General features: G+C 56.2%; 1 protein-coding gene across 6 annotated transcripts; it reads left to right on the top strand.

Moving 5' to 3' along the window:
- Nucleotides 1–5,682: 5,682 nt before the first annotated feature.
- On the top strand, nucleotides 5,683–13,321 carry LOC136020575 (sodium-dependent lysophosphatidylcholine symporter 1-like). 6 transcript variants are annotated; one of them, XM_065691771.1, is made up of 14 exons: nucleotides 5,683–5,836; nucleotides 8,026–8,145; nucleotides 8,467–8,591; nucleotides 9,182–9,314; nucleotides 9,567–9,774; nucleotides 10,197–10,351; nucleotides 10,574–10,664; nucleotides 10,913–11,034; nucleotides 11,152–11,235; nucleotides 11,376–11,459; nucleotides 11,658–11,770; nucleotides 12,107–12,250; nucleotides 12,525–12,655; nucleotides 12,878–13,321. In XM_065691771.1, the coding sequence occupies exons 1-14, from the start codon at nucleotides 5,750–5,752 to the stop codon at nucleotides 13,294–13,296; spliced, it is 2,016 nt and encodes a 671-aa protein (XP_065547843.1). In that variant the 5' UTR covers nucleotides 5,683–5,749; the 3' UTR covers nucleotides 13,297–13,321. The 6 variants fall into 6 exon arrangements, with proteins under 6 accessions (XP_065547843.1, XP_065547847.1, XP_065547844.1 ...); XM_065691772.1 differs by having other exon boundaries at nucleotides 5,684–5,836; nucleotides 9,696–9,774; XM_065691773.1 differs by having other exon boundaries at nucleotides 5,684–5,836; nucleotides 12,525–12,701; nucleotides 12,878–12,986.

The raw sequence follows: 13,321 nt of genomic DNA, 5'->3' as shown, positions 1-13,321 counted from the left end.
GCTGCAGCCTCTTGTGCCACAGGTTCTCCAGGAGAGCTGAGCTGAGTTACATTTGTGGGTTGTGTTACTGCTGTGAGGGGGGTGAGGAAGGTGAGGGGGAAGGGAGCTCCCAAGGAGCAGTTTCTGTCCAGAGTTCCCAGCTGACTGCTCATCACAATCCTTTTGCTCTTCCCTCTCCTCCAGGGTCTGCTGTAAAGTGCTCGATTTCCCCACCTTAACTAGAAACTAGATGAGAATGGGTGATCTTCTGATAATGGTTGTGGAGGGAAGGCTTTGGGAAGCAGCCTTTGCTCACTGTGGGGTGCCAGGTTTAACACTTCTTGGCCTTTTCCAGAGAGGAAATCCTGACTTTCCTTCCCCCAGCAGGACTCGGGGCTGTTAAGTGCAGTGCCTGCTCCTCCTGCACTTCCTCCTGCAGTCCAGGCTGCCGCTTGAATTTGCTGTACTGCATTCTCTGAAGCTCTGCTGCTGACCTTTCCTTACCAAGAAGGCACAAAGCTGAATCAGCACAAAGTGACTGAAAGTAAAAGGCAAATGGAGTCTGTCTTACTGGAAAGCAAGTTTTGTTTTGAGAGGTGAATTACTGAGATGATGGAAACAGCTCAGGTGGGAAAACTCAAGCCTGTAGAACCCTTTGGTTTATTTCCTCTGCTGAGGGCTAGCGTAGCTGCATGGGGGAATTCTCCAGCTTCGCTCTGTTGTGCTGGTTGTGGTTTGGACTCAGGTCTCTGCATCTTTCTCTCCTTTGAACAGAATCGTCTGGGTGCTTTCATTAACACCTTGATGTAAGGGCCTGGTAGCAGTCGCATGTACAAGTTGCCGTCTGTAGCCTTGTGCCAGGGCACTTTGCACCAACCCACAACGTGCTCACTGCCCTAGTGCTGCCCTCAGAGCAGAACTGGAGAGCTGTGTGGAACTGTTTTGCCTCCAGACATCAGCCTAGTGGGAACTGATCCAGCACCATCCTGTCCAGAGAGGCTGCACCACTGCCATGCCCAGGGCTGGAGCACCCCAGCTGGAGCCCTGCGCTGTGAGTCCAAGCCCTCAGTGTTCCAAAGCTCCCAGGTCCCCTCGTGGGCACAGAGGACAAGCGGTAGGGCCGGGAGGTGCAGGCTGGGGCAGGGCAGCAGGTCGGTGCAGCAGGTCAGGCAGGTTCAGCGTGAGGAACTCGCTTGGCTGCCTGTATTAATGCACAACGCAGGAGGAGATTCCAGACCTCAGCAAAGGGCAGTTTTATACCAGTTCCTCCACCGAGAGCTGAATTCCCTTCACTGTTCATTCCTAACTGGAGACATAATGTGAGTAACAAGGAGTTTGTAAGTTGTTGTGAAAATTGCCATTAAAAGCCCACAAAAGAGGAAAGCAGTGTTTGAGCCTTTGTAATGGCTGGTTCTTGTGGCTGGGATGGTGTGCATGCCGTGCCTGCTCTCGCTTCCCTTCAGCCCTCTGCAGCTCAGTGAGATTCAGTCTCAGCAGTGGTTTGAAGGTGTTTTTCTGCAGCACTTGGTGCTTTATGACCACTTGGTAATCAGCATGAACCTGTACAAAGAGAGCTCAGGAAGGGGATTTACCTTGGAGCTCAATAACTGCCCTGTGGGAAGTCACTCATTGGAGTCATTCTTTGGAGGAGTTCATAGAATCTCACACTGGGTTGGGTTGGAAGGGACCTTAAAGCTCATCCAGTTCCAGCCCCCTGCCACGGGCAGGGACACCTTCCACTAAAGCAGCTTGCTCCAAGCCCCATCCAACCTGGCCTTGCTCTTGTATCTTGTGCCATTTTGGGGACCTGGGATAACATCTTCCTGACTGCTGGACAGGATCTGCTCCTAAACATAGACAAAGGACATCTGTGTCCTCTTCTGCCTTGGTTAACCAGTGCCACCAGAGGGCTGAGGTGACAACCAGCTGCCATCCATGGTCCTTGTGGTCCCTGCAAGTGAAACGAGCACCGGCGGTCAGCGACTCGTCCAGCTGCCGATCCCAAAGGTTCTGTTGTGCTCACCGATGGCAACTTCCACATCCAGGTTTCCTGCCAGCTCTCTCCTTGGCACCGGGGTGATCAATTCCGGGTTGCCCTGGGCCTCAAGACGTTTCTGTGCCAGGAAAGTCGCTTTCCCCCCCCCAAGCCGGAGGGTGGCAGTGCTGCAGAGACGCCGCTCTGCGCCTTGCAGGCTCCTGCTGAGGAGCTGGGAGCTCCCTGCTGCCTGCAGGGGCTGCCCCTTGTGCTCCGTGTCTGAGCCCTCTGTGACACCGCTGCCGCCTCCTCCTTCCTCTGAGCCTCTGCTTGGGCTTTGTTTGTCAGTACCGAGCAGTCCTGATCTCCTGGTGCCCAGATCAGCTCCGCTGGGCTCCCGGGAGCATGCCCGATGGAGCACTGAAGCGGTGTCCGGAGCAAGATAGGCACATCTTCTTCCACAAAAGAGCCTGTGGAACGAACTGGAAGCCACATACATGCAACCTCCTGTATTAAACTGTCTCCTTCTGTGAGCTGGTGGAATGTGTCACCGTGAAACAAGCCTTAAAGCAAAAATGACAGGCAAATTGACAGGGCTGGGATAGCCCATCAGAGCAGGGAGAAGGGCTGGGGAGACACCTTGGTTCTGCGAAGAGCATCACCTTCCTCATCACTCTTGCAGCTCTTTGGTGCTTGACGTGTCCCTGCAGGAAGGTAAACGCTCATTTCTGACACTCCTGCAGTCCGTGGTGGTTGCTGGGGAGTTCTTGACTTGCAAGGAAGAGCTCTTCCCTTTGTCATTCCCTTTCTTTGTTCTAGCAGAGTCACAGGCTCAGGTTGGGCTCTTCTAAAACTGGCCTTTACGCTCACAAGAAGGTGTCTCTGCCCTGCCCTGCCTGGTGAAGGGTTTCACTTTGAAACGTTCCTTTCCCTCTGATCCCTCCCTCCTGGAGGAAGCCTTCCCCAGCTTCCTGCCTCCCACAGCCGGTGCTCGGCAGCGCTCCACCTCCCGTGTGGAACCTCGCTCCTGTTCAACGTCTGCTTGCTGAGATAGAGCCCCTTTCACCAGGTGCTGTCCTGTCTGCGGCTGATGCGTCCCCTCCGTCCCAGGGGTTCCCTCCGGTTGTACCCATTTCCTCAGATGGTGGTTGCAGAACTTCCTTGGATTCTTTCCCTTTTGGGGCAATTTGGTGTTTTCTCTTCCCATGTCCTGGCTGCTAAGGTTGAGTTCCTGGGTTTTCTGATGGCGTTTTCCATCACTGCCTGGGCACTTCACCTCCCCTCTGTGGTGCTGCCTTTGCCATGGGGTGTTTCCTGGTCCCTCTTCCATGCATGGTCAGTGATGGTGGTGGAGGAACATCCACTTGCAGGCGTAGCTGTGCCTTCAGCTGCCCACAGAGGTCAAACAGCGTGGACAGCACAAAGCACAAAGCTGGTTGCCGTGTTCTGGCACAAAGCTCAGGAAGCTCAGCTACAGAGAAGGGGAGGAAGCGACCGGAGATGATGGGGAGCAAGGGATCTCAGGGCACCTGCAGCTGCACGAGGACGTGACTGTGAATTGTGGCCAATGGGGGACGGACACAAGCACACGATGTCTAAACCAAAGGAGGTGTGTATTGCTGCTGCTGACCAGGTGAGCTGCAAGGCTGGGGCTCCATGGGGATCCCACCGAGTTCCACACAACGGGAAGAGAAATCCCATCTAGTTATTACCTGTCAGCAGCTCTTCCAAACGAGTCCCGCATTTCCCAATTACACGCTTCTATGGAGAGCAGGGTAACACTAATGCTGCAGCAGGCTCAGAGCGCTGGCAGCCAAACAGCTCCTGCGTCAAGCACCTCTTGATTTACCAATTCATCATTTTCTGACTTATTTACTCCATTCCTAAATGCTTATCTCACCGGGATGTCTTGCCTGCACTGCTCCTGTCCGTCCCAGCGCTGGCAGGGCCTGAAGGGATTCCAGATGTTCTTATTTACTCAGGTACATCTCATGATCCTCATGTCAACTCTTCATTGGCTTATGGGGCCTCCAGCAGCAGCAGCTCTTCTGCTGCATCCACCTTGGTGGCTCTTGAGGCCGTGGCTCCTGTTCCACCCAGAGAAAGCAGCTGTGCTCAGGGGAACACGAGAGCTGTTGGAGCAAAGAGGGGTTGTCAACCTTCTGAGGGCTTGCTAGTGGAAGGTATCCAACTGCTGCCGCTTGCTTCTGTGCCAAAAAGTCCCATTTGCTGGCTTCAGACTTGGGTTTTTGGTTGGGCTTGGTTTTTCAATGTGAGCAGCAACGGAGCTTCCCTGTGAGGAGGAGAATTGAGCGCTGCAGTAGGCAGGGAGTGAGGGCTGCAGAGCTGCCCTGGGAGGCAACGGAGGGGCCTCTGTTGGCTTCCTGCACCTATGAGCACCTGGAGAGTAAATGATGCCAGGCAGCCAGAGGATTAACTGCTGAGTACCATCTCCAAAGGTACCCAACCACCCACATTACAGAATGGCCTAGGAAAAAACCCTATCAAAATCAGGTTTTTCTGTTTCCTCTTGAGTTTTCCCTTTCCCCTGGGCTGGGGAGAGAGGTATTGTGCTTTCTGATAGAGATGTACACTTAGATACGCCGGTGGGAGACAGGGATTTGGCTGCCCTGCGCTGGCTGCGGTCCAGCGTGAGTGATATTTGTTATCTGGGATGTCAGCAGAACAGCAGTGAGGAGAGATGCCGCTGACTCAGTCCTGCTGGGGCTTAGGAACCGAGTTCTGACTCAGCCTGGGAGATTCAGGGGTTTGAGATTAACCCCCACTGGGTCAGACTGAGCTGAAGACAACCTAACAGCATCGGGATGAGCCCTGGAGATGGGTGCTCTGTTCCCTTATGGGTGGTGGCACAGGGACACCAGCGTGGATTTAACCCTCCCAGTGGCTCTCAGTAATGTGGAGGAGAGCAGGGAGAGGGCTTTGCCTGGGTTCCTCTGCCCTGCCTCTGCCTCTGCTTTGCCCGGAGCTCACTGTGGCGATGTGCTGTGTGCGGGGAGCACCAGGGCCTTGGGAGCTCAGCTGCTCCCAGAAGCTGGGCCCCCACTGCTTTTAATGCAGGGGAATTTGGGGTTTGTGATGCTGAGATGCCGGGCTCTGGGGCTGTGAGGGGGGACAGAGAAAAGCACGTTTCTTGTCACAAGCTGTGTGGGGTCTGCATTGTCACGGGGGAACGCTCAGGAGATCGCAGGCTGAAAGAGGTTGATAATTGCAGGTCTTGCTTAATAGAGAAAGGAAAGAGGACTGGAGCAGCTCTGCTCTGGAGCCAGGCTGAGAGAGCTGGGCTGGGGCAGCCTGGAGAAGAGAAGGCTCCTGAAGGGGAGACCTGAGAGCAGCTCCAGTGCCTAAAGGGGCTGCAGGGAACCTGGAGAGGGGCTTGGGACAAGGGATGTAGGGACAGGCCAAGGGGAATGGCTTGAACCTGCCCGACGTGAGGCTGAGATGAGCTCTTAGGCAGAAGCTCTTCCCTGTGAGGGTGCTGAGGCGCTGGCACAGCTCCTGAGAGCCAAGTACGTGGTGCCCTGTGCACCCTGCCAGGCTTCCTGTCCCCATGGGCAGGCTCTGGCCGTGCTCCTCCTTCAAGGCCACTCACTTCCCCTCCACCAGCTTCCCCTGGGGCCCTGCAGATGATGTATTTCACTTGTCAAATCTCTGTCCAGCTCCGCTCTGTGCCTGTCGTGTGCTCTTTGACGTCTGAGGCCAATACTTCCTCTCCCTGGGCCAGGAAGTTGCTGCATCCCTGGCACATGTCGCTGCGGGACACTCGTCCCTGCAGTCATGCTTCCAGCTGGTCACGAAGATGCTGAGATGCACAGGTCCAGCCAAGGAGGAGCTCTTCAACAGAGCAGAGTGGTCTGCAGGGAGGTAAGACACCTGTAGAAGTCCTTAGGATAAAGGCTGAGAGAGCTGGGGCTGGAAGCTGCGTGGAGACCTCAGAGCAGTGTCTGAAGGGGGCTGCAAGGATGCTGGAGAGGGACTCTTCATCAGGGACTGTAGGGACAGGACAAGGGGTGATGGGTTCAGACTGAAACAGGGGAAGTTCAGGTTGGATCTTAGGCAGAAGCTCTGCCCTGTGAGGGTGCTGAGGCGCTGGCACAGGGTGCCCAGAGAAGCTGTGGCTGCCCCATCCCTGGCAGTGCTCAAGGCCAGGTTGGACACAGGGGCTTGGAGCAAGCTGCTCCAGTGGAAGGGGTCCCTGCCCGGGGCAGGGGTTGGAGCTGGAGCAGCTGTAAGGTCCCTTCCACCCCAGCCCATTCTGATTCTAAGCTCAGTGTCCAGGGAGCTGGCTCCTCACATGCAGCAGCGCTGGCACACGTGCTCGCACCCACGCCGAGCCCGCCTGGCGCAGCAGCCGCGGGCTGTGGGTGTTGTGAAGTGTTTCTGACTCAGGCTCCAGATGCCATTGTTCGAGCAGAGCTCCGCGTTCTGTTGTTGCTGCCTCCCAAGCGCAACGGGCAGAGCCGTGCCCGGCTCCGTCCTACCTGCTGCGAGCAGCACGGCACCGAACGCTGCCGCAAAAACCTTCGAGCCCACAGAAAGGGCTTTTGTAATTTTAGAAGCAGAATTGCTGTGGAAACGAGCGGGTGGGGGATGAGTCAATGCTGAGAGCACAAGGCTCCTGCCAGCCCTGCGGGACCAGGCTGCTCCGCAATTTGGAGCGCAGGGGACCTGTGCTGGAAAGGGCAGGGAGGAAAGCGGAGGCAGAAGTTGGGAGGCTCGAGCAGGCTGAGGTTGCCCAGCACGGGGGAAGCAGGAGCTCTGCTCCCTGGCTGTGCTGGGGACATTGGGCCTGGTGGGCACAGCAGCGTCAGCGCTTTATCCACGGGCTGTGGAGGAGTTATTGCTAATGGTTACGTGAGGGAAATGCACTCAGTGCCTTCTGGAATGCTGCTTTTCGGGGGGTTGTGCCTGTCTTTTCAGAAGCTGCTCCCTAAGCACCGCTACAGTGAAGGTCTGTGACCCCTCAAGGGTGGCTCTTGGGGCTCTCCACGAGCTCCAGGGTTCTTGGTGGCACAGCCAAACAGGGACGGTGCCCAGAGAAGCTGTGGCTGCCCCATCCCTGGCAGTGCTCAAGGCCAGGCTGGACACAGAGGCTCGGAGCAAGCTGCTCCAGTGGAAGGGGTCCCTGCCCGTGGCAGGGGTTGGGGCTGGAGGAGCTTTAAGGTCCCTCCAACACAACCCAGTCTGGGGTTCTGTGTTCACAGGCTGCAAACAAACGAGATCTAATCTAATGCGAGCCGCAGTGCTCTGCTGAGCTGGTCCAGCACTGTCTGTCCTTATTCTATCGAGCCTCCATCCAGTGCTTCTATTTCTGTCACATTAAAAAGTCCAAACTGCATCAGACTTCAGGCGACTGTAACGGGGGCAGTCAGAGGAGAGGCTGCAAAGGCCAGCGCCCAGGGATTTCTATAGATAACAGGGAAGGCACAAGGAACGTTTCAGCACGCAGGAAGAGGGCCGATGGCAAAGCCTCTGTTTAATTTGGATGTGGTTACCTTCAGTAAATACCCAACCAAGCCTCAAGGAGCTGGCAAGCTCCCAGAGGCAACCTGCAGCCCTGCCTTCCTCCCACCCCAAAGCGATCTCGCTGTCAGCAGTGATGCACCTCTGTGTTGCACAGGAACAGGAGGCTACTGCAGGATGAGACCACAGAGAGAGCAGCTGATCCATCCGGTCTCAGCTTGTGCTGAAGCAGGGACACCTTCCCCTAGACCAGCTTGCTCCATAGAGGCTGGCAGCATGCTTATAGCCCCTCGAGCTCATACCCGGAAGGCTTATGAAGGGCAGCAAATGCATTGAGCAGGACCCCAGGAGCCAGGCTGCCGCCCAAGAGCAGGTCACGGGTAGGAAACACCATGGCCCGATGCACTAAGATCACCAGCAGACAGGGAAGCACCCCACAGCACCCCAACTGCCATCAGCACCCTGCTTGTGGGTGTCAAATGGGGTTTAAATGGGCCTTGGAGAGCCCTGTGGGTGGGATAAGCTGGGTGTTTGCTGTCAGCCCGAGGTGTGCATTGCTTCTTAGGTGGGCTTGTTCCTTCTGGCTGCAGGAGGAGCCGGGGCTGCCGCTGTGCAGGAAGGTTTGCTACGCTGTTGGGGGCATTCCCTACCAGATGACAGGCAATGCCCTGGGGTTCTTCCTCCAGATCTTCCTGCTGGATGTCGTGCAGGTGAGTGGCCACTTGAGATGGGGTTATCTGCAAAGGGGCTTAGCATAAGCTCAGCACAATGGGGCAAGGACAGAGTTTGGTGGGTGGCTAAACCCCTTGGAAATGCTCATTAGAATTAGATGTTCAAACTGCATCAAAATCACATCATGCAAATACTGGTGGGGGTGCAGGAGATATTTCTGGGCCACTTCAATGCCCGGAGTGGTCTCTAAGGGATGCAAATGAAACCTTGGCTCAAGGGAGCTGCCTCGTGCTCACTGCTCGCAGCTTTTCACCAGGACTTCCTTCCCTTTCGAGCTGCGGTTTCTGTTTCCCCTTCAGCTGGAGCCGTTCTATGCCTCTTCGATCATTTTCCTTGGAAGAGCCTGGGATGCAGTTACTGACCCAGCCATCGGCTTCCTGGTCAGCAAGAGCCCGAGGACAAAATACGGCAAGCTGGTCCCATGGTGGGTGTTGGGGCTGGAGCTTCAGGAGGGTCTTTGCTGGGCTTAGTGAGTACTAGCACCAGGAGGCACTGGGATGCTTCACTGAGAGATCAACGTGATTGTGGCTTCTGGAGAATTCCAAACCTTAACGTTGCAAGGACACAAAAGATGACACAACTTGCAGCGGGGTCCATAAGTCATTGCAATGAAACAGGAGGGATGTATTGCAAACCTCTCTGCTCGCTGTCACTCAGGGAACCTCATGTTCTCAAGAGCCCTGTGCGGTGGCACATAGAGTCTGGCAGTCTGCTGTGCCAGCAGCAATAACCACAGGCAGATCTTCCACGCGAAGGGTTCCTGCTGCCCCCACAGTTCTGCTGCAGGGCAAGGGCTTGAAGTGGTTGAGCAAGAGAAGAAGACATGTTGGGCCATTACTTTTTCACTGTGATGGACACTCACCTGGGCAAAGCTGCCTCCTCTCACGTGTCCTGATCTCAGGGCTCCGGTTCGAAAGCTGGGGAAGAGGCTGTGCTACATAGCTCAGCTTGTGCAAGGAGAAGTGCGACCGCTGTGTCTGAGGGTCCCATCTGAGCAGCTCCATTCCTCCGCAGGATCGCGTGCTCCATGCCCTTCGGGGTGCTCTGCTACTGCATGATGTGGTCCAGCCTCCCAGATGCCACCCCCGCCGCCCTGAAATTCCTGTGGTACCTGTTCATGTACAGCTTCTTCCAGACCTGCATGACTGTAAGGAACGTGGTGCCTGGGGCTGGCTGTCTCACACAGCAGCCTGTACCGCAGGGGATGGGGCCATGCTGGGATGGAGGGGTCCCAGGAGGGACCTGGAGGAGAGCAGTAGATGGGGGAAGCAGGATGGTGCAGGCCATGCCAGCAGGGATTGGGGAGATGAAGCAGTGGGTGCATTTGAATGCTGGGGATGCGGCTGGGCTGCCTGTGCACGGTGATGTGATCTTCTCCAACACTGCTTTGTGGGAACAGAGCAAATCACAGGAGAAAAGGGTACCACTGAAGGTAGCATCATCTGCTGCGTGTAGGGATGAGGGGGGTGATGAGCAGCAAACCAGGGAAGCAGCAGCCGGGGCTGTGTTTGAACTCTGCTCTCCCCAGTGCCACCACGTGCCATACTCTTCCCTCACAATGTTCCTGGGAGGAACCCAGGGAGACCGTGACTCAGCCACTGCCTACAGTAAGTGTCTATGCCCTGAGCCCCTGTCTGCCTGCTTTCCTGGGAGAGCCTCCCCGGAGGAGGGAGGAATAAGGTCCTTTGGCTTGGAACAGGCTGCAGAGTGGATGGGGTAAACCGGGAGGTGAAACCAGGGATGAAACCAGTCATCTTCTGCAAAGAATATACCTGCAGAAGCATTTCTTAGCTCTGTATCATCCAAGAGAGGCTCGGGGGGCAGATTTATTGGTTCCAAACATTAAAGCATTGACTGCTGGAGCAAAGGGGGAAAAAACAGAGCAGGTAGAAACAGCAGGTCTCTGCTTCTGGGGAAGCTCTGGATAGTGGTGCCTCCGATTCTATTCCCAAAGCCAGCCCTTTACCCTTAGGGCTGTGTCCCAGCAGCCAGGGAGTGGGCTGAGGTTTCTCTCTGGTTGTCCTGGCAGGAATGGGGATGGAGGTGTTCAGCACACTGCTCGGGTCAGGAATCCAGGGGCAGATGGTGGGCAGTTACCATGCCCGCATGAACGGCTGTTCCACGTCGAATGAGACCCTGTCCAACACCAGCACCTCCGGCCTCACCGGCTCCCTGGACAACACGGTACGGGCTGGCCTGGCACAGCCACCCTTCTGCTCCACATTGTACCCAGCCCTGGCAGTGCTCAAGGCCAGGTTGGACACAGGGGCTTGGAGCAAGCTGCTCCAGTGGAAGGGCTCCCTGCCCGTGGCAGGGGTTGGAACTGGAGGAGCTTTAAGGTTCCTTCCATCCCAAACCGTTCTGTGACTCTATGACTGTCCCTCTGCGCTGTCTCTCATTTTCCAGCGTAAAGCCTATCTATTTGCATCCCTGGTCCTGGGCTCAGTCTATTGCCTGTCCTGTCTGGTTCTCATCTTTGGTGTCAAGGAGCAGCCAGGTAAGGTCCATTTAGATGCAGTCTGGAGGGTGCCCAGTGGCAGCTGGGTGATGGTGAGGATGGGGCTACAGAGGAAGGTGTGAGGCAGAGGGAGGTGGGCACTTGTCTGGATGCAGGGCTCAGAAATGCAGCAGATACTTGGATGCTGTTGTGTCTGTACCGACGCAGTGGAGCTGCACCCCAGACGCAGCGGTGCAGCCCCCCTGTGCCGTGCTTCTTCTGGCAGCTCCAGTGCTGTCTCCTCTCAGGGCCCCTCAGGCCCCTGGGGAAGGTTGAGCTGCCCTTTGCCAGCTGCCTGAGGATGCTGGTGGGACACAAGCCCTACACCCAGCTGCTCTGTGCCTTCCTCTTCGCATCCTTGGCTTTCCAGGTGAGAGACCTGCTGCCACGGCAGGCAGAGAATGCAGGGAATGAGGTGTCCAGGCAAGTTTATCCAGACGGTGAACTGAGGCCCCCAGCCATGAACATCCCCGTGTTGTTTTCCCAGATCACACAGGGGATCTTTGCCTTCTTCTGTACCCATGCTGCGGGGCTGGGCGGGAAGTTCCAGCATTTAGTGCTTATCATGTTGGTAAGTGAGCCCAAGCAGACCTTCCTGATGGAGGGGCTGATCCCTGGGCCACCTCAGCCCCTGGAGTGATGTGCTGCTGTTTCTGCCCACCAGCAAGGACATCACCCATTGCTGAGACTCCCCTCTGGTTCTCTCCTCAGGTCACAGCTTCCCTCTCCATTCCCTTCTGGCAGTGGTTTTTGGGGAGATTTGGAAAGAAAACAGCAGCGTCCCTGGGCCTGGCAGTGAGTTTGCCCATGGCCTTGGATTGAGACACCCTGTGAGGGGACAGCCTTGCCCCCAGCTAACCATGGTGTCTGGGAGCAGAGCCACATCTGGCTATGGTGTCTGGCCAGGGCTCTGGCTGGGCAGATGGGTGCAGGCTGCTGTGAGCAGCAGGAAGGGCCCATGTGCTTTGGTTTTCCCTTTCCCCCTCTGCCCAGCTCATCATCCCAGCCCTGGTAGCTGTCACCCAAGTGATGCACAACTTCCTGGCCTTCATCTTCCCGGTGATGGTAGCAGGCTGCAGTATGGCTGTGCTCTACCTTTTGCCATGGTGAGTGCAGGCACCTCCAAGCCTCCTGTCAGGCAGAGAGGAGGGGAAGGATTTAGGGAAATCACCACCCTTGATGTGCCAAGGGTGCCTGTTTGCTCAGTGCGGCAGCTTTTGAGGGACGTGTGGAGATGGGACAGGGAAGGGACACGGATGGGATCCATGGTCCTCCAGCAGCATCCTTCAGTCTGTGCTCAGGTTTGGCAGCAGCATGCGCAGGGCACTGGTTCAATTCTCTTTTTCTGAAGCATTCCGTCTCTCTCTGCTGCTGGGAGCAGCTATGTCTGTGTTCAGCTGAGTGGGTGCCACTGACGTGTCCCTGGGGCTGTGTCCCCCCAGGTCCATGCTGCCGGATGCAGTAGATGACTTCATGCTGAGGAACCCCGGCTGCCTCAACCTGGAGGCTCTCTTCTATTCCTTTTATGTCTTCTTCAACAAGTTTGCCGGAGGCCTTGCCGTGGGGATATCCACACTGAGCTTACAGTAAGCCCCACATGAGCACCACCTCCGTCCTTGTGTAAGCCCAGCACAGGCAGCTTCCACTGCTGTTCTCTAGAGCATTGAGAGGAGGCGCTGGAATCAGCCACAGGGGAATCCAAATTTGTCTTTCCAACATCTGTTGGGAGCAAGAAAAGCAGAAACCCCCTAAAACCTGAGCCCCCAAGAGCAGGCTCTAGAGGAGAGCAGCAGAAGTGCCTGCTTGCCCTCTGTGATGCCCTGATGGGGCTGGGGGAAGGAAAACCATTCTCCTCTTTAGTTTTGCAGGTTACCACGCTGGAGACTGCACATCCAACCCTTCTGTGGTCCTCACCCTGCAGCTTCTCATGGCTCCAGTCCCAATAAGCCTGCTGCTCATTGCCATATTCGTCTTCTGCCTCCATCCCATCGGTGAGGAGAGGAGGAAGGAGATGAGAATGGAGATGGAGGCAATGGGGTAAATTTGAGCTCCTGGAAGCCTAGCCCAACATGAAACGTTTATGGGGGAGACTGTGTGTCCTCAGTGCAGCTCCCCATGTCTGGGCTACGATCCCCTCAAGGGGTGCACTTTGCAATGGGTTTTGGGGTACTTTGGAGGCTCAGACCAGCTTTCATGTCTGTTGCTGTTCACAGACACCAGGTACAACCAGAATAAGCCCTGGCTGGCAGCGGGTGAGCTCACCGGGATGGACGTGGAGCTGCTGCGCTCTCAGGATGTGCTGCTCTCAGGGAAAGCCATCGCTTCCTGTTGTTTCCTGTTCCCTGTCCCAAAGGCCTGCTCTGCATCCTGCCCCCCTTCCTGTCCCGCTGGACAGATACAGGGAGCTCTGACACCTCACCAGGGCTGCTTTCTCCAGGGCTTGGCCTCGCTGGTCTTTCGGCAGGTCCTGACAGACCTGGGCAAGGCAGATCCATGCTGTCCTCCTGGGACAGGCTGCAGTGCCAGCGAGGAAGGGCACTGGGGTGCAGAGGTGTCACTTCAGCTGTGGAAAGCACACACAAAGAACACCAGGGTTGTGTTCAAAAGGAAGCTCTTTTTGACCAGATTTTAGGGAAAATACAGCCAATGCAGCACAA

Source organism: Lathamus discolor, chromosome 11 (genome assembly GCF_037157495.1).
Source record: "Lathamus discolor isolate bLatDis1 chromosome 11, bLatDis1.hap1, whole genome shotgun sequence".
NCBI lineage: Eukaryota > Metazoa > Chordata > Aves > Psittaciformes > Psittacidae > Lathamus > Lathamus discolor.
The sequence above is the reverse complement of the archived record's forward strand: the minus strand, read 5'-3'. Positions and strand labels throughout refer to the sequence as shown.